Source organism: Salvelinus namaycush, chromosome 24, assembly GCF_016432855.1.
Source record: "Salvelinus namaycush isolate Seneca chromosome 24, SaNama_1.0, whole genome shotgun sequence".
Classification (NCBI taxonomy): domain Eukaryota; kingdom Metazoa; phylum Chordata; class Actinopteri; order Salmoniformes; family Salmonidae; genus Salvelinus; species Salvelinus namaycush.
In genome coordinates, this window is record NC_052330.1 from 13,529,615 (window position 1) to 13,555,032 (window position 25,418).

At 42.8% G+C, this 25,418-nt stretch overlaps 1 protein-coding gene across 3 annotated transcripts; it reads right to left on the reverse strand.

The window, feature by feature from the left end:
* Positions 1-146: 146 nt before the first annotated feature.
* On the reverse strand, positions 147-25,176 carry LOC120019737 (ralBP1-associated Eps domain-containing protein 1-like). 3 transcript variants are annotated; one of them, XM_038963159.1, is made up of 19 exons: positions 24,521-25,176; positions 22,784-22,907; positions 17,643-17,836; positions 17,313-17,469; positions 16,854-16,987; positions 14,987-15,152; positions 12,874-12,937; positions 12,468-12,622; positions 12,205-12,326; positions 11,705-11,785; positions 9,860-9,947; positions 9,576-9,674; positions 9,346-9,418; positions 9,050-9,248; positions 5,600-5,773; positions 5,401-5,487; positions 1,968-2,107; positions 1,736-1,841; positions 147-1,599 (listed from the first exon to the last, which is right to left on the reverse strand). In XM_038963159.1, exons 1-19 carry the CDS (start codon positions 24,671-24,673, stop codon positions 1,531-1,533), a joined length of 2,385 nt encoding a protein of 794 aa, XP_038819087.1. In that variant the 5' UTR covers positions 24,674-25,176; the 3' UTR covers positions 147-1,530. The 3 variants fall into 3 exon arrangements, with proteins under 3 accessions (XP_038819087.1, XP_038819088.1, XP_038819086.1); XM_038963160.1 differs by having other exon boundaries at positions 16,923-16,987; positions 17,313-17,475; XM_038963158.1 differs by having other exon boundaries at positions 17,313-17,475.
* Positions 25,177-25,418: the final 242 nt, after the last annotated feature.

Here is a 25,418-nt window from a genome sequence, read left to right on the forward strand (position 1 = left end):
AAAAATGTTACATCAGCTGATAAAGGATCTTATCAGACTGGAATGCATCATTTTTTACTATCAAGCGTTCAAAATGTAGCAATACAAGGTATTCCTTGGGACTGCTTGAGTGAGTCGCATCAACAATAACATTTGAACCGGAAAAAGGTGGTTAAAATATTGTTATTTTATTTTGTGTAAAAATCACACAGCTGCTAGTTCATTCTGCAGAGATACATCCATGCAGTTAAACATCATCCCACAGCCATAATAAGCAATTAAATAGAATATTTGCTGTTAGTCAGCAATTAATGCAAATGTACATATGAGATCAAAAGGTGTGTATCATATACAATATACAACATAACCCTTTTACAGTACATCAACCTGAACAGCAGGGAAAAGAAGGCTCACCTAGGTTCAATACATGGAGAATAGATTAAAGTGGAAACCTGAACGCCAGGAGTAAGGCATTTGAGGACAGGTTAAGAAAGAAAACAGGAAGTTCCAGGAAAACAAAGACAGTTATACAATGTTTAGGTACCACCACAATGTCATACTAGGTAAGATATACAGGTAGAAATCAAGTGGTTTATTTTTAAGCGCAGTCTTCATACTAGATAAGAACATGAACAACATGCAGGTAAAAACAAAAATGGTGTCAGAGGGGAAACAAAAAGAAAAACAGGGGGGGTGCAGTCTTTTCAGTCAGGTCTCACTTCCATAGTTGGTTATCATATCACACAAGGACCTCTCTCACAGGCAGCGTCAGCATGAGCAACTACAGAGCCAGGAGCGAAAACTTAAAGGTGTTCCGTCATCTGGGGGTCGATCACTTCACAAGGTAATGCTCACTGTGTTAAGGATCAAATCGCAGAAGACTAGTGAAAAAAACTAAAAGAACACAAACACTTGTTGCATTGTGCAGTTTGTAACCGTTGCCTGCCCACATACATCCACACACACAGTAATAAACTGGAACATTAATAAATTCCTGTCACATGATCAGTCCAAGGTGCCCCAGGATAGAGCACCATCTCCCATAGACTCCTCCCCTCTCCTCACCCAATGCCCTCGCTGGTATGATTATCTGTCTTTGACAGGGCCCGGGCGGCCAGGCCCACACACAGTACAGACAGACCACAGTGTGCTCCTCTCATTCAGTGAACTGGGCACTTGTCATCATGGGGAAGAATGGGGAGGGAACTTGGCCTTCATTCAGTACCCCATGACTCAAGTTCCAGTTCTATGCCTGCCTGGCTGGCCTCGAGGGCCTGTCCTGTTATAAGGGATTGACGTCTACAATAATCTTTATTTCTTTGATAAATAAAAGTGCCAATATTTGTAACATTCCCATCCCAGCAGCTCTGGTAAGACTGTACTCTGTCTGATGAGGGCGACTCAGGGTGTGTTGTTGCAGTCAGTCAGTCGGTGACAGAGTCCGTTTCCCACAGTAGAGACAGCAGAACACAGAGGGAGTGGACATCGGGAGAACAACATGTGCATCTCTCCTATCTGCTCTCATTGACTTGTCCTCCTCACACAAACAGGTTACAAATGGGAAAATGGTCTAAGCTGTTCCAGTTGAACCTCCAAAGATATCCTCTCTTCTAGCAAGTCCTATGAATGAAAAACAACAACCTTTTTAAAGGCTTTGATTTTTTTTATGCCAAAATGTTCAAAATCAAGCCTCAGGTTCAGTTCACTAACAGTTAGTTAGTTAGTATACATGTACTGTGTTTAAACACTCCCCTACCTTTAGCTGTTGCTGTAATTCACTGTTGAGCCTGGCCAAGACTGTGTTGGTCTCCTTGTTTCTTCTGATAGAGGCTTGAATTGCTTTTTTATCCTTCCCAACCGACCTGCAATTTTTTTTTATTCAAAACTTAAATTTCTTCATTTCAATGCCAATTAAGTGATCTAAGATATATAAATCAACAATGAAAGACCAGTCACTATTCAGATTTATATGGAGCCCCTGTTCCTACCTGGGAATGGATGGCTGTGCAGCTAGAACAGTGGCTATGACGTTAGACTTCAGGGGGAGGGCCTCTTCCTGGAGTTCATCCTCAGACTTCAGTCTCCGGCGGACAGGCTTAGGTGGGGGGGCCATGATGGACCCTTTGGCCTGACAGGGAAAAAAACAAAACACCGTATAAATCATTGAAATTAACCATTTGCAGGAAAGGAGGACATTGAGGCCCCCAGTAGTCATCAAATCAAAATGTTATTTGTCTAACATGGTAAATACAAGTGCAGATTTTAACATGAAATGCTTACTTACAAGCCCTTTTCCAACAATACAGTTAAAAAGAAAATGAACAAATAGATACAAATTAAAACAGTAACAAAATAACAAGTGCATAGCAAAAGTACTCCCCCCTTGGCATTTTCCCTATTTTGTTTCATTACAACCTGTAATTTAAATTGATTTTTATTTGGATTTCATGTAATGGACATACAAACTAGTCCAAATTGGTGAAGTGAAAAAAAAAAAAAAGGAAAGTGGTGCGTGTATACAGTTGAAGTCAGAAGTTTACATACACTTAGGTTGGAGTCATTAAAACGTGTTTTTCAACAACTACACAAATGTATTGTTAAACAACATTTTGTCAAGTCGGTTAGGACATCTACTTTGTGCGTGACACAATACATTCTTCCAACAATTGTTTACAGACAGATTATTTCACTGTATCACAATTGCAGTGGGTCAGAAGTTTACATACACTAAGTTGACTGTGCCTTTAACAGCTTGGGAAATTCCAGAAAATGATGTCATGCTTTAGAAGCTTCTGATAGGCTAATTGACATAAGTTTAGTCAATTGGAGGTGTACCTGTGGATGTATTTCAAGGCCTACCTTCAAAATCAGTGCCTCTTTGCCTGACATCATGGGAAAAATCAAAAGAAATCAGCCAAGACCTCAGGAAAAAAAAAATTGTAGACCTCCACAAGTCTGGTTCATCTTTGAGAGCAATTTCCAAATGCCTGAAGGTACCACGTTCATCTGTACAAACAATAGTACGCAATTATTAACACCATGGGACCACGTAGCCGTCATACCGCTCAGGAAGGAGACTATTGTACTATTGTTCTGTCTCCTAGAGATGAATGTAATTTGGTGCGAAAAGTGCAAATCAATCCCAGAACAGCAGCAAAGGACTTTGTGAAGATGCTGGAGGAAACAGGTACAAAAGTATATCCACAGTAAAACGAGTCCTATAGGGGGAGGCTTGCAAGCTGAAGAACACCATCCCAACCGTGAAGCACAGGGGTGGCAGCATCATGTTGTGGGGGTGCTTTGCTGCAGGATGGACTGGTGCACTTCACAAAATAGATGGCTTCATGAGGAATGAAAATGATGTGGATATATTGAAGCAACATCTCAAGAAATCAGTCAGGAAGTTAAAGCTTGGTCACAAATGGGTCTTCCAAATAGACAATGACCCCAAGCATACTTCCAAAGTTGTGGCAAATGGCTTAAGGACAACAAAGTCAAGGTATTGAAGTGGCCATCACAAAGCCTTGACCTCAATCCCATAGAAGATTTGTGGGCAGGACTGAAAAGGCGTGTGTGAGCAAGGAGGCCTACAAACCTGACTCAGTTACACCAGCTCTGTCAGGAGGAATGGGCCAAAATTCACCCAACTTATTGTGGAAGGCTACACGAAACATTTGACCCAAGTTAAACAATTTAAAAGCAATGCTACCAAATACTAATTGACTGTATGTAAACTAATGACCCACTGGGAATGTGATGAAAGAAATAAAAGCTGAAATAAATCATTCTACTATTATTCTGACATTTCACATTATTAAAATAAAGTGGTGATCCTAACTGGCCTAAGACTGGGACTTTTTACTAGGATTAAATGTCAGGAATTGTGAAAAACTGAGTTTAAATGTATTTTGCTAAGGTGTATGTAAACTTCCGACTTCAACTGTATGTATTCACCCCCTTTGCTATGAAGCCCCTAAATAAGATCTGGTGCAACCAATTACATTCAGAAGTCAAATAAATAGTTAGATTGCACACAGGTGGACTTTATTTAAGTGTCACATGATCTCAGTATATATAAATATTTAGCCGTTCAGAAAGGCCCCAGAGTCTGCAACACCACTAAGCAAGGGGCACCACCAAGCAAGTGGCACTATGAAGACCATGGAGCTCTTATAACCCAACAGATCAGGGTTGGGTTATAAAAAATATCCGAAACGTTGAACATCCCACGGAGCACCATTAAATCCATAAAAAAAATTGAAAGAATATGGCACCACAACAAAACTGCCAAGAGAGGGCCGCCCACCAAAGCTCACGGACCAGGCAAGGAGGGCATTAATCAGAGAGGCAACAAAGAGACCAAAGATAACCCTGAAGAAGCTGCAAAGCTCCATAGCAGAGAATGGAGTATCTGTCCATAGGACCACTTTAAGTCGAACACTCCACAGAGCTGGGCTTTACGTAAGAGTAGCCAGAAAAAAGCCATTGCTTAACTTAACGAAGCAAACATGTTTGGTGTTCGCCAAAAGGCATGTGCGAGACTCCCCAAACATATGGAAAAAGGGTACTCTGGTCAGATGACATAAAATTTAGCTTTTTGACCATCAAGGAAAACGCTGTCTGGAGCAAACCCAACACCTCTCATCACCCCGAGAACACCAAGCATGGTTGTGGCAGCATCATGCTGTGGGGATGTTTTTCCATCAGCAGAGACTGAGAAACTGGTCAGAATTGAAGGATGGCGCTAAATACAGGGAAATTCTTGAGGGAAACCTGTTTTAATCTTACAGAGATTTGAGACTGGGACAGAGGTTCACCTTCCAGCAGGACAATGACCCTAAGCATACTGCTAAAGCAACACTCGAGTGGTTTAAAGGGAAACATTTAAATGTCTTAGAATGATCTCGTCAAAGCCCAGACCACAATTCAATTGAAAATCTGTGGTATGACTTAAAGATTGCTGTACACCAGCGGAACCCCATCCAACTTGAAGGAGCTGGAGCAGTTTTGCCTTGAAGAATGGGCAAACATCCCAGTGGCTAGATGTGCCAAGCTTACAGAGACATACCCCAAGAGACTTGCAGCTGTAATTGCTGCAAAAGGTGGCTCTACAAAGTATTGACTTTGGGGGGTGAATAGTTATGCACGCTCAAGTTCTGTTTTTGTCTTATTTGTCCCACAAAAAATATTTTAAATCTTCAAAGTGGTAGGCATGTTGTGTAAATCAAATGCTACATACCCCCCCCCCCAAAAAAAATCTTTTTTAATACCAGGTTGTAAGGCAACAAAATAGGAAAAATGCCAAGGGGGGTGAATATTTTCGCAAGCCACTGTACAGGTACCGAGTCAGTGTACTGAGGTACGAGGTAGTTGGGGTGATTGATTGAGGTGCATCATGGTCTAAATAAGTCAATTACTTACAGAGTTCACAGTAGCTGCAGCTCGCTCTTCCTGGTTGTCACTCTTCACAGTTCTCAAAGGCCCAGCACCTTCTGAAGACTTCTCTACCTGTGAACAGAGAACGAACAGTCTGTCTTATTATAACAGGAGTACAGATGACATAACCGGGTTAGGTTCACCAACTGCAAGGTGGTTCTGCATTTTATTGTGTTTGACTTACCGGCAGACTCTCTGGGTGCTTCTCCCCATCATCGCTGGGCTGATCTGAGGCAGCAAATGCCTGGAACTGACTGAAGTCAGCAAAGTTGGGCTGCTCCGGGATCTGCTGGGGCGAGGTACTGGAATGAGCTGCCAGGCCCTCATCTGAGCGATGCCCACTATGGGGACCCGAGGTCTGGGGACAGACACAGGGTTCAGACTTAACACTGCATATTGAAAAAACAGAACACAACCTTGAATTGGAGATTACTTAGTCAATGACTTAGAGGTGGATTGAAATTTACTGAATAGGTACCTGGAGAAAAATGGGGGAGGGTCATGGTTTTTCAATTTCAGTCAAGGGGAGTGTTTAGTATTTTTTAAAGTTAATTTGTGGAATTTCTTTCCTTCTTAGTGTGTTTGAGCCAATCAGTTGTGTTGTGACAAGGTAGGGGTGGTATACAGAAGACAGCCCTATTTGGTAAAAAACCAAGTCCATATTATGGCAAGAATAGCTCAAATAAGGAAAGAGAAACGACAGTCCATCATTACTTTGACATGAAGGTCAGTCAATACGCAAAATCAAGAACTTTGAACATTTCAAGCACGGTTGCAAAAAACATCAAGCACTATGATGAAACTGTCTCATGAGGACCGACACAGGAAAGGAAGACCCAGAGTTACCATCAACTGTTCAGAGGAGACTGTGTGAATCAGGCATTCATGGTTGAATTGCTGCAAAGAAACCACTACTAAAAGGACACCAATAATAAGAAGAAACTTGCTTGGGCCAAGAAACACGAGCAATGGACATTAGACCGGTAGAAATTTGTCCTTTGGTCTGATGTCCAAATTTGAGATTTTTGGTTCCAACCACCACATCTTTGTGAGACACAGAGTAGGTTAACGGATGATCACCGCATGTGTGGTTCCCACCGTGAAGGATGGAGGTGGTGGTGTGATGGTGATTTGCTGGTGACAATGTCCGGGATTTATTTAGAATTCAAGGCATACTTAACCAGCATGGATACCACAGCATTCTGCAGCAATTCACCATCCCATCTGGTTTGCGCTTAGTGGGGCTATCATTTGTTTTTCAACAAGACAATGACCCAAAACACACCTCCAGGCTGTGTAAGTGTTATTTGGCCAAGGAGGAGAGTGATGGAGTGCTGCATCTGATAACCAGGCCTCCACAATCACCCGACCTCAACCCAATTGAGATGGTTTGGGATGAGTTGGACCGCAGTGTGAAGGAAAAGCAGCCAACAAGTACTCAGCATATGTGGGAACTCCTTCAAGACTGTTGGAAAAGCATTCCTCGTGAAGCTGGTTGAGAGAATGCCAAGAGTGTGCAAAGCTGTCAAGGCAAACTGTGGCTACTTTGAAGAATAAAATATATTTTGTTTAACACTTTTCTCATTACTAAATGATTCCATATTTGTTATTTCATAGTTTTGAAGTCTTCAATACTATTCTACAATGTAGAAAATAGTAAAAATAAAGAAAACCCCTTGAATGAGTAGATCTGTCCAAACTTTCGACTGGTACGGTGTGTGTATATATATTGGTACGGTGTGTATATATATATATATATATATATATATATATATATATATATATATATATATATATATATATATATATATATATATATATATATATATGGGCGTCTGATGCCGCCCCTCATCGCTGATTCTCCGCCTGGCATGCAATATCAAGTGCGCCTACAGGCTATTTAGTGTAGTCTCAATCAAATTATCCATAGCTTATAGGCTACGAAGTGCATGGTCGGAGAAGCACAGATCAAAGTTATATTACAAAGATAGCTGCTGGGACGGTATAAATAAAACTAGGCTGCATTACACACTGCAATGGATATTCCAACCCTGTGCCCCAGGCTGCTCTGCTCTTGCTGATCAAAACCTTTTTTGTGTGCCATCTCACCAATGCTGTGCAGGCCTACAGTGGCAGCAGTTCAGGAGGTGAGTCAAAGGCTTCTTCCAAAAATTATTTCTGATTAGGCCTAGTCCAAAAATGCAATATCTTGTGCGCGGACTAGCCTATAACCTATGTTCCGTTCAGTTTTTTTTTTCTTGCCCATGATGTATTCAGTTATTGATTCGAGTAACAATGTGGTGCTGAAACTTGAAGCAGCAGCACAACCAATGGACAGTAGGCATCATTAATATAAAGCTTTAATTCGACTTTAGTAACAACAAGAGGACTTTGTGTTGGAGCCTATTTCTTCCAATTTAAGAAAGAGGTAGGCCTACCTGTTTGACAGACAAAATTAGGCTATTAGGCAAAGTTAGGCTACTATATCCATAGATTTGCCATAGGCCTACCTTTTATTAAAGAAAATGGCAAAAAGCACAGGCCTACACATTGTTATCTTAAGATTTAGAGGGGGGAAAAAAATGACAGATCCCATTATATAAAGTTAACTATAACAGTGCTTTGGTCCATGAAGTTTTATGATAGAAACAAGCGGTAAAATACCCGGGATATCATTTAGTTTCTACAGCAGAGACACAAATTTACTTTGCTTGGGAAGTAATCAAATCTGTCACTATCAATTGATTAAGCTATTCACTTTCTGTACAGTAGAAGATATTTAAACCCAAACAGCTTTTAGGGAAACACTTGTGACCTTCTCTCGTTGGGTTAAGCCACAGAAGAAGAGTAGACAGTAGTTAAAGCTTACATTTTTCTACATCGGTAGGGCTACTCTGTTTCGGGTGGTAGGCTTAACTTTTGAAAGTACCATGCTCAGATTCCTAATGATTATTTGCAAACATGAACAGTTTTGTTGCAAAAAAAACACACTGATTTGGCATTGAGAATTGTGACAAGATGAACACACATCTGTCCATTCTTAGCCTGTAATTTCAATAATTTATGTAGTATTAAAAAAGATTCTGCTAATATGTAAAATTACGTAGAATTGCATGAAATGTTTCTAAAAAGGCAATTTCTCTCTGACCTGCAAATATGATAGATTTTACTATAAAAGAGATCTGTCCACAGTAGTCTCTGAACTCACAACCTTTTGGCCTGCAGCCCTGTGCCAAAAAATAAATAAATCCTGCGTTGCCATGTAATGCTTACAGAAGAAAGAACAGTTTCTAAAACTGCATATCTAAGGCTATGGTCTGTCCAAGAAGTGAGGGTAGACAGTAGACGTGTTCTCTGCTATCCAATTTGTTTTAATTATTATTTTGGGTGTGTATATCACTTTTTTTCCCAAGGGAAGGCTATCCATTTTCATTTCAGAGAGGTTCGATTTTCTCCATGTAACCCTTATTACTACTCCCTTAGTAGTAGTAGTAGTAGTAGTAGTAATAATAGTCTGTGTAGAGTGAATAGAACAAAGGAGATTTCAGCATTTAAATATGTACATTTCCTATTAAAGACTACACAGAGGCAGCTACATTTTGATAAGTCTTCAGGTCTGTGCTGATAGTTCTACCTGTGTGGGTAGTGGTCTAGGAGGCACGGCTGGAGGGTAGGCCACAACTCCAGCCAACTGTGGCCCGGTGGGGACAGCCGCAAAGCTTCTGTTCATGTCTAGAGAGGAGGAGCGGGAGTGGGAGGCGTGTGGTCTGGGGGGTGGCGGTGGGGGGGCAGCCACCACCTTCAGTCCTTCAGGAGACGTCCCAGAATGAGACCTACAACACAGATAGTGAGCTTACCATTCAAAAACTATTCAATAAACAAAGCACGTGTTTTGACATCGAATATCTCTAGATATTGAGACCAACTTACCTTTGTCTTGTTACAACACTTGTAATTGGGTCTTGATCTGAAGTATAGGAATCTGAACTGCTATAACCATCCCCTTTAGGAGAGAAATATGAGTATTGTATCTTTAACCATGCCTCAAGGAAATGCAATATAATTATGGTCACAGATCTATTGTAGGAAATATGGCCTACCTAAAAATTGCAACTGTCCTAAGTTCTTTATGATAATGGCACATCCCTTGAGACACTTACCAGAGTTAACAGTTACAAACTTCATAGAGGTGGCAAGCTTGGTTTCTTCAGAGAGGTCAGGTGGGTTAGCCATCAGGGGACTCGTAGGGTGTGTGTGGTCTTCAAGAATGAGAAAGACGGTCAATTCCCTTAACAGTATTTAGAAAGAGGTACAGCGCATCCCTTCACTACTTCTCAGTAAAATTCTTGAGTTGCTAGTCTCTCCAGTCTCCACTGCTTTAGAAGACAGAGCTCGGTCTTCTGATATGTTTACGTGCTCTTATCATATGGGGAAAGTATCTTACCACTTCCAGTTCTCTTCAGCTCCATCTCTTGCATATGGATCTTGCTTGGGGTCATGCGGATGGGGACAGGGTGGACAATGGCTGTATCCTGTAAAAACAGAGGTGTCTTAGTTTGACCATAAGTCCATATACTGCCATTAGGATTGAAATCTTTCCTAGTGTCAGAACAGTTTGCAAAAGGCTAGAAAAGGCTTCCATTCATGGCAATTATGCAGCTTGAGAAAACTGAAGATCTACAGTACCAGTCAAAAGTTTGTACCCCTACTCATTCAAGGGTTTTCCTTTAATTTCAAAAAGTGTTAAACAAGTCAAAATATATTGAACATTTGAGATTCTTCAAAGTAGCCACCCTTTGCCTTGATGACAGCTTTGCACACGCTTGGCATTCTCTCAACCAGCTTCCCTTGGAATGCTTTTCCAACAGTCTTGAAGTTCCCACAAATACTGAGCACTTGTTGGCTGCTTTTCCGTCACGCTGCGGTCCAACTCATCCCAAACCATCTCAGTTGGGTTGAGGTCAGGTGATTGTGGAGGCCAGGTCATCTGATGCAGCACTCCATCACTCTCCATCTTAGTCAAACAGCCCATACACAGCCTGGAGGTTTGTTGGGTCATTGTCCTTTTGAAAAACAAATGATAGTCACACTAAGCGCAAACCAGATGGGACGGCGTATCACTGCAGAATGCTGTGGTAGCCATGCTGGTTAAGTGTGCCTTGAATTCTAAATAAATCATGGACAATGTCACCAGCAAAGCACCCCCACACCATCACACATCCTCCTCCATGCTTCATGGTTGGAACCACACACGCAGAGATCATCTGTTCACCTACTCTGAGTCTCAAAAAGACATGGCAGATTTCCACCAGTCTAATGTGCATTGCTTGTGTTTCTTGCCCCAAGCAAGTCTCTTCTTATTGGTGTCCTTTAGTAGTGGTTTCTTTGCAGCAATTCGACCATGAAGGCCTGATTCATCATCTGAACAGTTGATGTTGAGATGTGTCTTACTTGAACTCTGAAGAATTTATTTGGGCTGCAATCTAAGGTGCAGTTAACTCTAACAAACATATCCTCTGCAGCAGAGGTAACTCTGGGTCTTCCTTTCCTGTGGCAGTCCTAATGAGAGCCAGTTTCATCATAGCGCTTGATGGTTTTTGCGACTGCACTTAAAAACGTTTAAAGTTCTTGAAATGTTATGGATTGACTGACCTTCATGTCTTAAAGTAATGGACTGTCATTTCTCTTTGCTTATTTGAGCTGTTCTTGCCATAATATGGACTTGGTCTTTACCAAATAGGGCTATCTTCTGTTTACCACCCCTACTTTGTCACAACACAATTGATTGGCTCAAACGCATTAAGAAGGAAAGAAATTCCACAAATTACTTTTAACAAGGCAAACCTGTTAATTGAAATGCATTCCAGGTGACTACCTCCTGATGCTGGTTGAGAGAATGCCAAGCGTGTGCAAAGCTGTCATCAAGGCAAAGGGTGGTTACTTTGATTTGTTTACCACTTTTTTGGTTACTACATGATTCCATGTTTTATTTCATAGTTTCAATGTCTTCACTATTATTCTACAATGTAGAAAAGAGTAAAAAAAATTAAGAAAGACATTCAATTTTGCTAACACTTAAAATATCCCAGGACCTTGTAGGGCCCACAATGTCATATTCTTAATCATAGTATGGGACAAAAAAAAGCTAAGCAAGCAAAAATCACATGGGCACTGCTGTTGCGGTGGATTCAGTAGCACTAAGTACATGCACTCAGAGCGAGATCTCAATTAGCCCTTGGGTTAATTTCATCATTTATACTGAAACAGGCATACTAAGTGATGGACTTACAGGATCAGCTGGTGCAATGTTAGAATCAAATTGGGTCAGAGTTTGTGAGCTGGAGGAGCGTTCACTAAAAGTCTCCCACTGCTAAAGAGACAGAGCAGAAACACATCAGCACACAGGATGATTCCCCACCCAGTTACAAACCCCACGGCTCTCACACAGGAGGGGTGAGGAACTGCATTTACTATCCCTTATCCATTCATTATAGTGACGAAGGGATGGATATTGACTGGAACCATGATAACTAGCTTAATAGAAATGGAGCAAACTGACAGAATATCAACAATTGTAGCTTTCTGTAAGTACTAATCTGTGTTTCTCAAAAATGGATAAGAAAGATACTGAATTAGGAAATTACTGCAAGAGGACAGCTACTAAAACCGAGCAATGGAAAGATCTTTATCGATCACTTAATTGAGAAGTAATTTGCAAAATGCTGGAATGGCAAAAGTTCAACGATGTCCTATTTTACAGTGACAACATGTGGTGGTTCGGTGTCCAACCTCATTGCCCTGGTTGAGATCAGGCCAGGTCTGGTTGAGTGAGGGCATGGAGGGGGACTTGTTGGGTGTCACCTCCACGGGGGATCCCGAGTAGCCCACGTCAGGGGCCTGGTCTGGAACCTCTGGAACATGGAACATTTATATCATCAGGATGATGGTTCCATTTCTCTCTGTGTTTCATAAATCAACTGTCTGCAGCAGACGGTCCCAAGGCCAGGTTTGGACAGATTCTGATTATATAGCAGGAGAGCACCAGCTTTTACCTGCTGAGTCATCCAAGTCAATAAGCTTTGGCATAAGACTCTCTGGCAGCTTTTCGGGAAGATCATAGCTGTTTTTCCTAGCAACAACCAGATGAAATGCAGCACAGAACTCATCCAGTGTCAACGCCCCGTCTTTATCGAAATCTGACAGCTCCCTGTAATGCAAAAAAATGTGAGTCAGCGAAAAAGACTAAACACACTCGTGAATTTTAAACTGCTCGAATCCCTTGTGAATTCAATCACTGGACAAGAAGTATCCAAATTCATTAACTGAAGAGTTATGTATTCCATTCTTTGGTATTACTTCCTGGATTAAGAATAAAGCAGGTGGTTCATAATATAATTCCATCATTACATATGGGGAGCATCTCAACTAAAGCCAATAGCCCTCTTTCTAATCACTTACCAAATGTGGGACAGTTCAAGAATAGGTAGCTTTGATTTTGTGAAAAATTCTTTTGCGGCAGAACCTGAAATATAGACGAAGGGAAAAACTGTTTGTGCTGGATCAATCACTGTAGCATAACAGCCCGTCCCTGTAACCTTTAAAGGGCCAATCCTTAATTGAAACAATAAAGTGGTTCCCTGCCTCTGTTTTGGTAAAAAGCTGAGGGATAGGCCTGGAGAAATGTAACCACTAAAATTGAATGGGCAGAGCTATGGATACAAGGACTGACCAGCCAATATACACTGCTCAAAAAAATAAAGGGAACACTTAAACAACACAATGTAACTCCAAGTCAATCACACTTCTGTGAAATCAAACTGTCCACTTAGGAAGCAACACTGATTGACAATAAATTTCACATGCTGTTGTGCAAATGGAATAGACAAAAGGTGGAAATTATAGGCAATTAGCAAGACACCCCCAATAAAGGAGTGGTTCTGCAGGTGGTGACCACAGACCACTTCTCAGTTCCTATGCTTCCTGGCTGATGTTTTGGTCACTTTTGAATGCTGGCGGTGCTTTCACTCTAGTGGTAGCATGAGACGGAGTCTACAACCCACACAAGTGGCTCAGGTAGTGCAGCTCATCCAGGATGGCACATCAATGCGAGCTGTGGCAAGAAGGTTTGCTGTGTCTGTCAGCGTAGTGTCCAGAGCATGGAGGCGCTACCAGGAGACAGGCCAGTACATCAGGAGACGTGGAGGAGGCCGTAGGAGGGCAACAACCCAGCAGCAGGACCGCTACCTCCGCCTTTGTGCAAGGAGGAGCATTGCCAGAGCCCTGCAAAATCACCTCCAGCAGGCCACAAATGTGCATGTGTCAGCATATGGTCTCACAAGGGGTCTGAGGATCTCATCTCGGTACCTAATGGCAGTCAGGCTACCTCTGGCGAGCACATGGAGGGCTGTGCGGCCCCACAAAGAAATGCCACCCCACACCATGACTGACCCACCGCCAAACCGGTCATGCTGGAGGATGTTGCAGGCAGCAGAACGTTCTCCACGGCGTCTCCAGACTCTGTCACGTCTGTCACATGTGCTCATGTGCTCAGTGTGAACCTGCTTTCATCTGTGAAGAGCACAGGGCGCCAGTGGCGAATTTGCCAATCTTGGTGTTCTCTGGCAAATGCCAAACGTCCTGCACGGTGTTGGGCTGTAAGCACAACCCCCACCTGTGGACATCGGGCCCTCATACCACCCTCATGGAGTCTGTTTCTGACTGTTTGAGCAGACACATGCACATTTGTGGCCTGCTGGAGGTCATTTTGCAGGGCTCTGGCAGTGCTCCTCCTTGCACAAAGGCGGAGGTAGCGGTCCTGCTGCTGGGTTGTTGCCCTCCTACGGCCTCCTCCACGTCTCCTGATGTACTGGCCTGTCTCCTGGTAGCGCCTCCATGCTCTGGACACTACGCTGACAGACACAGCAAACCTTCTTGCCACAGCTCGCATTGATGTGCCATCCTGGATGAGCTGCACTACCTGAGCCACTTGTGTGGGTTGTAGACTCCGTCTCATGCTACCACTAGAGTGAAAGCACCGCCAGCATTCAAAAGTGACCAAAACATCAGCCAGGAAGCATAGGAACTGAGAAGTGGTCTGTGGTCACCACTTGCAGAACCACTCATTTATTGAGGGTGTCTTGCTAATTGCCTATAATTTCCACCTTTTGTCTATTCCATTTGCACAACAGCATGTGAAATTTATTGTCAATCAGTGTTGCTTCCTAAGTGGACAGTTTGATTTCACAGAAGTGTGATTGACTTGGAGTTACATTGTGTTGTTTAAGTGTTCCCTTTATTTTTTTGAGCAGTGTATTAAAGATAGTTTTTAACATGTTGAGAGGCTATAAAATGTTTGTTAACATTTACAATGTATACAACCATTGGTGTAAAACAAACATATTTTGGGTTCTGATGGAGTATGACAGTTAAACTAAGCTCATTAGGCATTTCTAAATGTATATACCCTTTGATTCTTGAATAACATTAATTTATTAGTCCAAAAATGGATGAAGCAACTGCAGATTGAAGGTGAATGTGTAAAAGGTGGTTTCACACAAAGCTCACTACTCACCAGGAATGAAACCGTTGAGGTCTGGTTGGATGGTCTTGAACTGATTTATGTAATACTGTCTCTGCTCGTCTGTGATTTTCCAGGGGTCGTCATAACCACCACTGGAATGTCTTTGGGTTTCATTGGTTGTTGTCGCAGATGCAACCGTTCGTATCGAAGAGTTCTCCTAAAGCCAGTCATGTGAAACATTTAGAGAGAAAAGAACAGTTCCTGACTTATCGCAGTAGCTACAGTGCATTCAGAAAGTATTCAGACCCCTTGACTTTCAACATTTTGTTACGTTACAGCTTTATTCTAAAAAGGATTAAATATTTTATCAATCTACACACAAAACCCATAATGACAAAGCGAAAACAGGTATACACATTTTTTTAAATGTATTAAAAATAAAAAGTATTCAGACCCTTTGATATGAGACACGAAATTGAGCTCAGGTGCATCATGTTTGCATTGATCATCCTTGAGATGTTTGTACCTGTGGTAAATTCTATTGATTGGACATGATTTGGAAAGGCACACACCTGTCTATATAAGGTCCCACAGTTGACAGTGCATGTCAGAGTAAAAACCAAGCCATTAGGTTGAAGGAATTGTCGAGCTCCGAGACAAGATTGTGTTGAGGTACAGATCTGGGGAAGGTTACCAAAACATTTCTGCAGCACTGAAGGTCCCCAAGAACAGTGGCCTTCATCATTCTTAAATGGAAGAAGTTCAGAACCACCATGACTCTTCCTAGAGCTGGCCGCTCAGCCATACTGAGCAATCGGTGGAGAAGGGCCTTGGTTGGGGAGGTGACCAAGAACCCGATGGTCACTCTGAAAGAGCTCCAGAGTTCCTCTGTGGAGATGGGAGAACCTCCCAGAAGGACAACCATCTCTGCATCACTCCACCAATCAGGCCTTTATCGTAGAGTGTGCAGACGGAAGCCACTCAGTAAAACGCACGACAGCCCTCTTGGAGTTTTCCAAAAGGCACCTAAAGGACTCTCAGATCATGAGAAACAAGTCTCTGGTCTGATGAAACCAAGATTGAACTCTTTGGCTTGAATGCCTAGGGTCTCGTCAGGAGGAAACCTGGCACCATCCCTACGGTGAAGCATGGTGGTGGCAGCATCATGCTGTGGGGATGTTTTTCAGCAGCAGTCTCTGTGAGACTAGTCAGGGTCGAGGGAGAGATGAACGGAGCAAAGTACAAAGAGGTCCTTGATGAAAACTTGCTACAGAGCGCTCAGGACCTTAGACTGGGGAGAAGGTTCACCTTCCAACAGGACAACAACCCTAAGCACACAGCCAAGTCAACGCAGGAATGGCTTCGGGACAAGTCTCTGAATGTCTTTGAGTGGCCCAGCCAGAGCCTGGACTTGAACCTGATCGAACATCTCTGGAGAGACTTGAAAATAGCTGTGCAGCGATGCTCCCCATCCAACCTGACAGAACTCGAGAGGATCTGCAAAGAATGGGGAAACTCCCCAAATACAGGTGTGGCAAGCTTTTAGCGTCATACCTAAGAAGATGCGCCTGTAATAGCTGCCAAAGGTGCTTCAACAAAGTACCGAGTAAAGGGTCTGAATACTTATGTAAATGTGATAGTCTAAAAACCTGTTTTCGTTTTGTCATTATGGGGTAATGTGTGTAGATTTAGGGGGAAAAACACAATTTAATACATTTTAGAATAAGGCTGTAACGTAACAAAATGTAGAAAATGTCAAAGGGTCTGAATACTTTCCGAATGCACTGTATGTAGTTTTATGAGGGGGAAACATTAGCCAATGAAATAGTGCATCTAGTGAAATAGGCCATCTCCATCTCTATGCCTTTAAGCCATTACAAGAAATATGACAGGTCCATGGAAGCATTTGCTGCACTACCTGGACCGGTGAGCAATGTATTGCTGGGAGTGTGCTGGAGGAAGGGGGATGAGCATCTTTCAAACTGACCCAGCTTTCCTGAACAGGGGGAGGAGAGTTGGCAGACCACATCCCATCACCTGACACCACAGGTCCTGTAGAGAGAGTAGTTACACAGCCTCAGGACAAGGCAATTAGATTACACAGAGCTCCTTCTAGCTGATGCAGTGAGCATACTCAAGCATTGAGTGAGTGGACTAGAGACACTTATGCCATCAATATTCCTATTATCAATAATCATGTTCTGTTTATTGGCTGAACCTCACTTATCTAGCAAGCTATGTAATAGTTGTATGACTGGCAAAAGCCAAAACAATACATGACAACTGAGTACAGATGTTAATACACATCTACAACAAACTGTAAACCTTGTCAGACAAACATTCACAGAGGATACAGGTTGTTGTGTGGAGTGTGTACCTGCTTGTGCTTCTCTGAAAGGTGTCCAGACAGCACCTGCCACAACCACAGGTTGTCTCTCTATGTTCCCCCCGCTGGCCTGACGTTTGTGCTTTCTCCAGTGGGGCGAGGTGGGAGGGGACTGGTGAGGAGACACCACAGGGGACGTGGTGTCAGGCTGCAGCTTCAAAGAGTGGCAAATAACATCAGATTAAAACCTAAATGTCTATCAAAGTTTGAATTGTAATTCTGACAGATCAATCTGTCAAGAAACTAGATAATTCAAATAGTTTATCAAATATATTTCTCCACTAGAGATCTCTTAAGAGAAACGCTCAGAGGGGCAATGACCTGTGGTTCTACTGTGGGCACGCAGGGCTGGATGACCTCATGGGCAGACAACTTCTTGACCTGCCCTCGGCCTGGGGGTCGTGGGATTACGCCCTGGTAAGACCCCTGGTTCTCAGAGTCTGGGTACATGGCTGTGTGTCTGGCCTCCTGTTCATTCTTGGCCACAACAAAGCGAGGCAAAGGCAAGTCCTTGACTGTAGATGAGAAACTGTTAGATTACAGCACTGCCTCAAATCCCTTCTAGCTAGCTAGTTAGTTGTTTCAACTAGCAGGATTTGACTAGTCAGTTGTTGTCGTCTAGTATGGCCTATTACAATATGGCCTACAAAAGTGTTGAAAATGATAACCACAACATTTGTTTGCAGCTGCATTATTAACCACAACTAGTTAAGTGTTACCCAATTTACTCAAGTGATGTATCAAAAGGTGCTTTACAAAGCCTAATGTTCAGGTTTTCAAGAGGTACTTTGAGTCTTTCCCTCCAATATCTCTGGCCCAGCTTCCTGTTTAGACTGTGCAATTTCCTGTGCAATTTCCTGTTGAATTTGTTCTCTATTCTTCGCTTGTACACTACATTACCAAAAGTATGTGGACACCTGCTCATCAAACATCTCATTCAAAAATCATGGTCATTAATATGGAGTTGATCCCCCATTTGCTACTATAAGAGCCTCCACTCTTCTGGGAAGGCTTTCCACTAGATGTTGAAACATTCCTGCAGGGACTTGCTTCCATCAGCCACAAGATTATTAGCGATGTTGAGCGATTAGGCTTGGATTCGCAGTCAGCGGTCCAATTCATTCCAAAGGTTTTCGATGGGGTTGAGGTCAGAGCTTTGTGCAGGCAGTCAAGTTCTTCCACACTGATCTCGACAACCCATTTATGTATGGACCTCAACTCCTGCACAGGGGCACAGTCACGCTGAAACAGGAAAGGGCCTTCCCCAAACTGTTGCCACAAAGTTGGAAGCACAGAATTGTCTAGAATGTCATTGTATGCTGTAGCTTTAAGATTTCCCCTTCACTGGAATTAAGGGGCCTAGCCCGAACATGAATACAGCCCCAGACCATTATTCCTCCTCCATCAAACTTCCCAATTGGCATTATGCATTGGGGCAGGTAGCTTTCTCCCGGAATCCGCCAAACCCAGATCCGTCCGTCGTACTGCAAGATGGTAAAGCGTGATTCAACACTCCAGTTTCCACTGCTCCAGAGTCCAAAGGCGGCAAGCTTTACACCACTCCAGCTGGCGTTTGGCATAGCACATTGCGATCTTAGGCTGGTGTGCGGCTGCTCTGCCAAGGAAGCCCATTTCATGAAGCTCCCGACGAACAATTATTGTGCGGACGTTGCTTTCAGAAGCAGTTTGGAACTCGATAATGAGTGTTGCAACCAAGGACAGACGATTTTTTACACGCTGCGCGCTTCAGCACTTGGCGGTCCCGTTCTGAGAGCTTGTGGCCTGCCACTTCGCGGCTGAGCCGTTGTTGCTCCTAGACGTTTCCACTTCACAATAACACTTAGTTGACCGGGGCAGGTTTAGCAGGGCAGAAATGTAAAAAACATTTATTTTTTATTTTTTTAAGACTTCTTGAAAAGGTAGCATCCTATGACGGTGCCACGTTGAAAGTCACTGAGCTCTTCAGTATGGCCATTCTACTACCAATGTTTGTCTACGGAAATTGTATGGCTGTGTGCTCAATTTTATACATCTGTCAGCAACGAGTGTGGCTGAAGCAGCCGAATCCACTGATTTGAAGAGGTGTCCACATGCTTTTGTATATACAGTACCAGTCAAACGTCTAGACACACCTACTCATTCAAGGGTTTTTCTTCATTTGTACTATTTTTTACATTGTAGAATAATAGTGAAGACATCAAAACTATGAAATAACACATATGGAATCATGTAGTAGCCAAAGAAAAGTGATAAATAAATCTAAATATATTTTAAATTTGAGATTCTTCAAAGTAGCCACCCTTTGCCTTGATGACAGCTTTGCACTCTTGGCATTCTCTCAACCAGCTTCATGGAGGTAGTCATCTGGAATGCATTTCAATTAACAGGTGTGCCTTGTTAAAAGTTAATTTGTGGAATTTCAGTTGTTGTGACAAGGTAGGGTTGGTATACAGAAGATGGTCTTTTACCAAATAGCACTAACTTCATATTTTGGCAAAAACAGCTCAAATAAGCAAAGAGAAACGACAGTCCGTCATTACTTTAAGACATGAAGGTAAGGGTAAGTCAATATGCAAAAGGTAAAGAACTTTGAAAGGTTTCTTCACGTGGAGTCGCAAAAACCCATCAAGTGCAATGATGAAACTGGCTCTCATGAGGACCGCCACAGGAAAAGAAGACCCAGAGTTACCTCTGCTGCAGAGGATAAGTTCATTAGAGTTACCAGCCTCAGCTTCCCCTCAAATGCTTCCCAGAGTAACAGACACATCAACATCAACTGTTCAGAGAAGACTGCGTCAACCAGGCCTTCATGGTTGAAATGCTGCAAAGAAACCACTACTAAAAGGACACCAATAAGAAGAAGAAACTTGCTTAGGCCAAGAAACACGAGCAATGCACATTAGACCGGTGGAAATCTGCCGTGTCTTTGTGAGACGCAGAGTAGGTGAACGGATGATCTCCACATGTGTGGTTCCCACCGTGAAGCATGCGAGGTGGTGTGATGGTGCTTTGCTGGTGACACTGCCTGTGATTTATTTAGAATTCAAGGCACACTTAACCAGCATGGCTACCACAGCATTCTGCAGCGATATGCCTTCCCATCTGGTTTGCGCTTAGTAGGACTATCATTTTGCTTTTCAACAGGACAATGACCTCAAAAACACCTCTAGGCTGTGTATAGGCTATTTGACCAAGAAGGAGAGTGATGGAGGGCTGCATCAGATGACCTGGCCTCCACAATCACCCGACCTCAACCCAATTGAAATGGTTTGGGATGAGTTGGACCGCAGAGTGAAGGAAAAGCAGCCAACAAGTGCTCAGCATATGTGGGAACTCCTTCAAGACCATTGGAAAAGCATTCCAGGTGACTACCTCATGAAGCTGGTTGAGAGAATGCCAAGTGTGTGCAAAGCTGTCATCAAGGCAAAGTGTGACTACTTTGAAGAATCTCAAATATATATATATATATATATATATATATATATTTGATTTGTTTAACACTTTTTTGGTTACTACATGATTCCATATGTGATATTTAATAGTTTGTGTTTTCACTATTATTCTACAATGTAGAAAATAGTAAAAATAAAAAAACACCCTTGAATGAGTAGGTGTGTCCAAACTTTTGACTGGTACTTTATAGTGGTCTTCATTCCTTGCAAAATCACACTCCATCTCTGATCCATCCATATCTCTGCATCCTGCTACTTATTAATGGACTCAGATATGAAACTTGGGTGACGTATCCTCTATGTTGACAGTATATGCATTTAAAAACAGCTCATCTCTAGGGAGCACACAGGGCATTTGGAAAGTATTCAGACCCCTTCCCTTTTTCCAGGTTTTTAGACATTTTGGGAAATGTATCAAAAACAGAAATACCTTGACATAAGTATTCAGACCCTTTGCTCTGTGACTCAAAATTGAGCTCAGGTGCATCCTGTTTCCAATGATCATCCTTGAGAAGTTTATACATCTTGATTGGAGTCCACCCGCAGTAAATTCAATTGATTGGACATGATTTGGAAAGGCACACACCTGTCTATATAAAAAAGGTCCCACAGTTGACAGTGCATGCAAGAGCAAGCCAAGAGGTTAAAGGAATTGTCCGTAGAGCTCCAAGACAGGATTGTGTCGAGGCACAGATCTGGGGAAGGGTACCAACAAATTTCTGCAGCATTGAAAATCCCCAAAAACACTGTGGCCTCTATCATTCTTAAATGGAAAAAGTTTGGAACCATTAACTCTTCCTAGAGCGGGCCTTGGTCAGGGAGGTGACCAAGAACCCAATGGTCACTCTGACAGAGCTCTAGAGTTCCTCTGTGGAGATGGGGGAACCTTCCAGAAGGACAACCATCTCTGCAGGACTCTAGCAAGCAGGCCTTTATGGTAGAGTGGCCAGACGGAAGCCACTCAGTAAAAGGCATGACAGCCCGCTAGGAGTTTTCCAAAAGGCACCTAAAGGACTCTCAGACCATGAGAAACAAGATTCTCTGGTCTGATGAAACCAAGATTGAACTCTTAGGCCTGAATTCCAAGCTTCACGTCTGGAGGAAACCTGGCACCATCCCTACGGTGAAGCATGGTAGCGGCAGCATCATGCTGTGGGGATGTTTTTCCAGTGGCAGGGACTGGGAGACTAGTCAGGGTCGAGGCAAAGATGAACGGAGCGAAGTACAGAGAGGGCCTTGATGAAAACTTGTTACAGAGCGCTCAGGACTTCAGACTGGGTAGAAGGTTCACCGTCCAACAGGACAACGACTCTAAGCACACAGCCAAGACAACGCAGGAGTGGCTTCGGGACAAGTCTCAATGTCCTTGATTGGCCCAGCCAGAGCCTGGACTTGAACCCGATCGAACATCTCTGGAGAGACCTTTAAATAGATGTGCAGCGACACTCCCCATCCAACCTGACAGAGCTTGAGAGGATCTGCAAAGAAGAATGGGAGAAACTCCCCAAATACAAGTGTGCCAAGCTTGTAACATCATACCCAAGAAGACCCGTGGCTGTAATCGCTGCCAAAGGTGCTTCAACAATGTACTGACTAAAGGGTCTAAATGAATACATAAGTAAATGTAATCAGTTGTTTTTTTTTTATTCTTAAAAAAACGGTTTTTGCTTTGTCATTATGGTTGTGCGTAGATTGATGAGGGAAAACCACAATTGAATTTATTTTAGAATACGGCTGTAACGTAACAAAATGTGGAAAAAGTCAAGGGGTCTAAATACTTTCCGAATGCACTGTATCCAGTTTTGAAGTCAAATGAGTGCCATTGTGAAAAACACATGACTATGCTACTCTCCCTTCAATATAGCCGACTGAATTTAACTGAAACCGCACCAAAGGCAAACATAAAAAAGATGTAAACATTGTCCGGTGTGCCCCCAGGTGCTAATACCCTCTCTCATACATTAGTGGTTAATTCCTAATAGATGGAGTATTCCAGACATGTTTACTAACCAGAATTGAGGCTCTCTACTCGGAGAGGCAGTCCGGACTGGGCTACAGCGATGAGTTTCAGTGCAATGTAAAACTGGCTCCTTCCAAAATGGCCCAGGCGAGTGGCTCCACAGAGCTCTGTGATCTGAGACAACAAATTTACATTTCAGTCTTTTTGAGGAGGGGGATTATTTAAGACACTCTTTGAAGAGGTAGGGTTTCAGGCGCTTTCAGAAGATGGGCAGGGACTCTGCTGTCCTAGCTTCAGGGGGAAGCTGGTTCCATCCTTGGGATACAAGGACAGAAAAGCGCTTGGACTGGGTTGAGCAGGAGCTGCCGTCTCGTAAGGGCCAAGAGACCAGAGGTGGCAGAACGGAGTGCTCGGGTTGGGGTGTAGGGTTTGAGCATAGCCTGAAGGTAGGGAGGGGCAGTTCATCTTATTATCAACATACTGTACATCTGTAGAGTGATATAAACTCACTATTGTGTTCACGCATTACTGTTATGTGCCACATAGTTGATCATGGGAGGGAATGTTGCAGTCTCTCACAGAGAAAGTTCCAAGGACATTGCTTCCTAACTAACACAGGAAGACAGATGTTGCTTCGTGTGCTCACTGAGCAATTTGACTTGTGTCGTCATAAAAGAAAATGGTCTGACATTTCTACAAGGATGTATCTGAATTAGATGTATACGGCAAGTTGAAGACCTATTCCCTGAGACTTTGCGGTGCTGTAAGGTTGGACCAACGTTGGTAAGAAATATAACTACCAGCCAAGGCCTAGTGAGTCTGCATCATTTCAATGGGAAATAGGCCACAGACAGACCCAGGCAACATTTCACATCTCAGATTTATGGATCATGGACCAGGCCTATTATTCAGTATAATGAACAACCAAAACAGAAACCTTTAGTCCTGTGTTTTTGCATTAGGGAGGAAATAAAAGCATACATCATGTCCCACAAAAGAGCACAGTAACTGTTGAAACAAAAGTCTGAGTCACACCCCTTCCTTCACATGAATTCTATAGCCTACACCAGGACAAGTGGCATATGAATTAGACTGAGCAGGTCAATAAATGACACTTTGAAAGAAAGACAGCCCAGCAAATCTTCAACCGTAACAGAAATGTTGGCGTCAGCCCACAAATTGATAACAGCACGAATATACAAAGACATAGCTGAACATGATTATGTTCAAGTAACACAGTCGTTGCTACAATGCACATTCTACTGGCTTGACATCTTGGATTGGATTAATGTTAATCAGTCAAATGAGCACTATGACCTTCGAATAGTATCAAGGCGATACAAATAAGAGTGTCTATACTGTACATTTTGTATCCAGTCCAGCAAGCAACAAAGTATTAAATACACGAGAGGAAGTGGGTTGTCGACTTAAACTGGTTAGCTACAAAAACAAGTTGGGATAATTAAGCTAGTTTGTGATTCAAGTTGCAAGAATATCAAGCAGAAAGACAGCTAGAAAAACATTGAAAATAAATAGCTGTGGTGCTGAGAGAACATGTGGCTATGTATAAAATGTAATGCTAGCAACTTAACTATATTCTTGGTAGCATGCTTTGCTAGTTAGCCTGATGCAGGAAATACCTTTTTCACTTTGCTAACTGGCAAGTATAAGGTGTGTCTCGTCACGTTAACCACTGTCAACATGAACGCCACATACGTGACAAACACACCTCTATCACATTAGACAGATTGATACGTTTAGCTGGCTAGTTAATTTAGGTAGCCCACCTGCAGGACAACCTCGCTGGGTAGCTGGGCCGCCCGGAAAAGGTCAAGAACTCTGCCATTGGAAGCCACTTTCTTTGTGTTGTCCGTATCGCAATAAACGAACAAATCAGAGTAATACTTCTGCTCTCCATCAGTTAATGTTAAACTTTCCATTATGGCATAAAAAGTACCCGTTTAGCGAACTAGCTGTTTCGTTATCCTTACTTGCCTGAACTGGACCCAAAAAGTGCGAAGTTGCTGGTTAGCTTTGCTAAATAGCTTAGCTAAATGCTGGTTATGGCAAGAAGGGGTCTTGGATGTCCCCAGAAACTAGCCCAGTCGCAATATTACGTGCCGACTGTTTAGAACAATTGACTATTTCGGATAATTACTTTGCTATTTATCAGTGGATAAAGTTAGACTATCTGGCCTCGCTACTAACGTTACAAGATGTTAGCAGCTAGCTAACGTAGCTGGCTAGCCAGGTAGAAAACCAGCCTCAAGTCAGCAATAGTCGACTTCCGAGACTGGGTGTCGGTATTCAAAGGTAAATGTAACTGAGTTCTTCCGGTTCTATTCCGTATGTTTCAATCAAGTCTGAATAATTCAAAATTATGTTAGACGTAAAGTTTTAGTCTTCTGGCTCTTTTCCCCATCAGTCAGAGCCACCAGTCCTATGCCCCGTGATGTCATCGTACAGACGTTGCGAGTGAGCGGCGCCCGGATCACAAAAAAATGCCATAGTTAATGTATAATATTTGTTTATTTGTAATATCTAATGCACTATCACCAGTAGAATGCCATGGCTGTGATTGACCAGGCATGGGAGGTTCATTGCGGAAGGTTTTGCCTTTATAAACTGCTGTGGTTTCCCTCGCGTATGAGAGGAGACAACCAGAACCTGGCCTTACAGGAGACA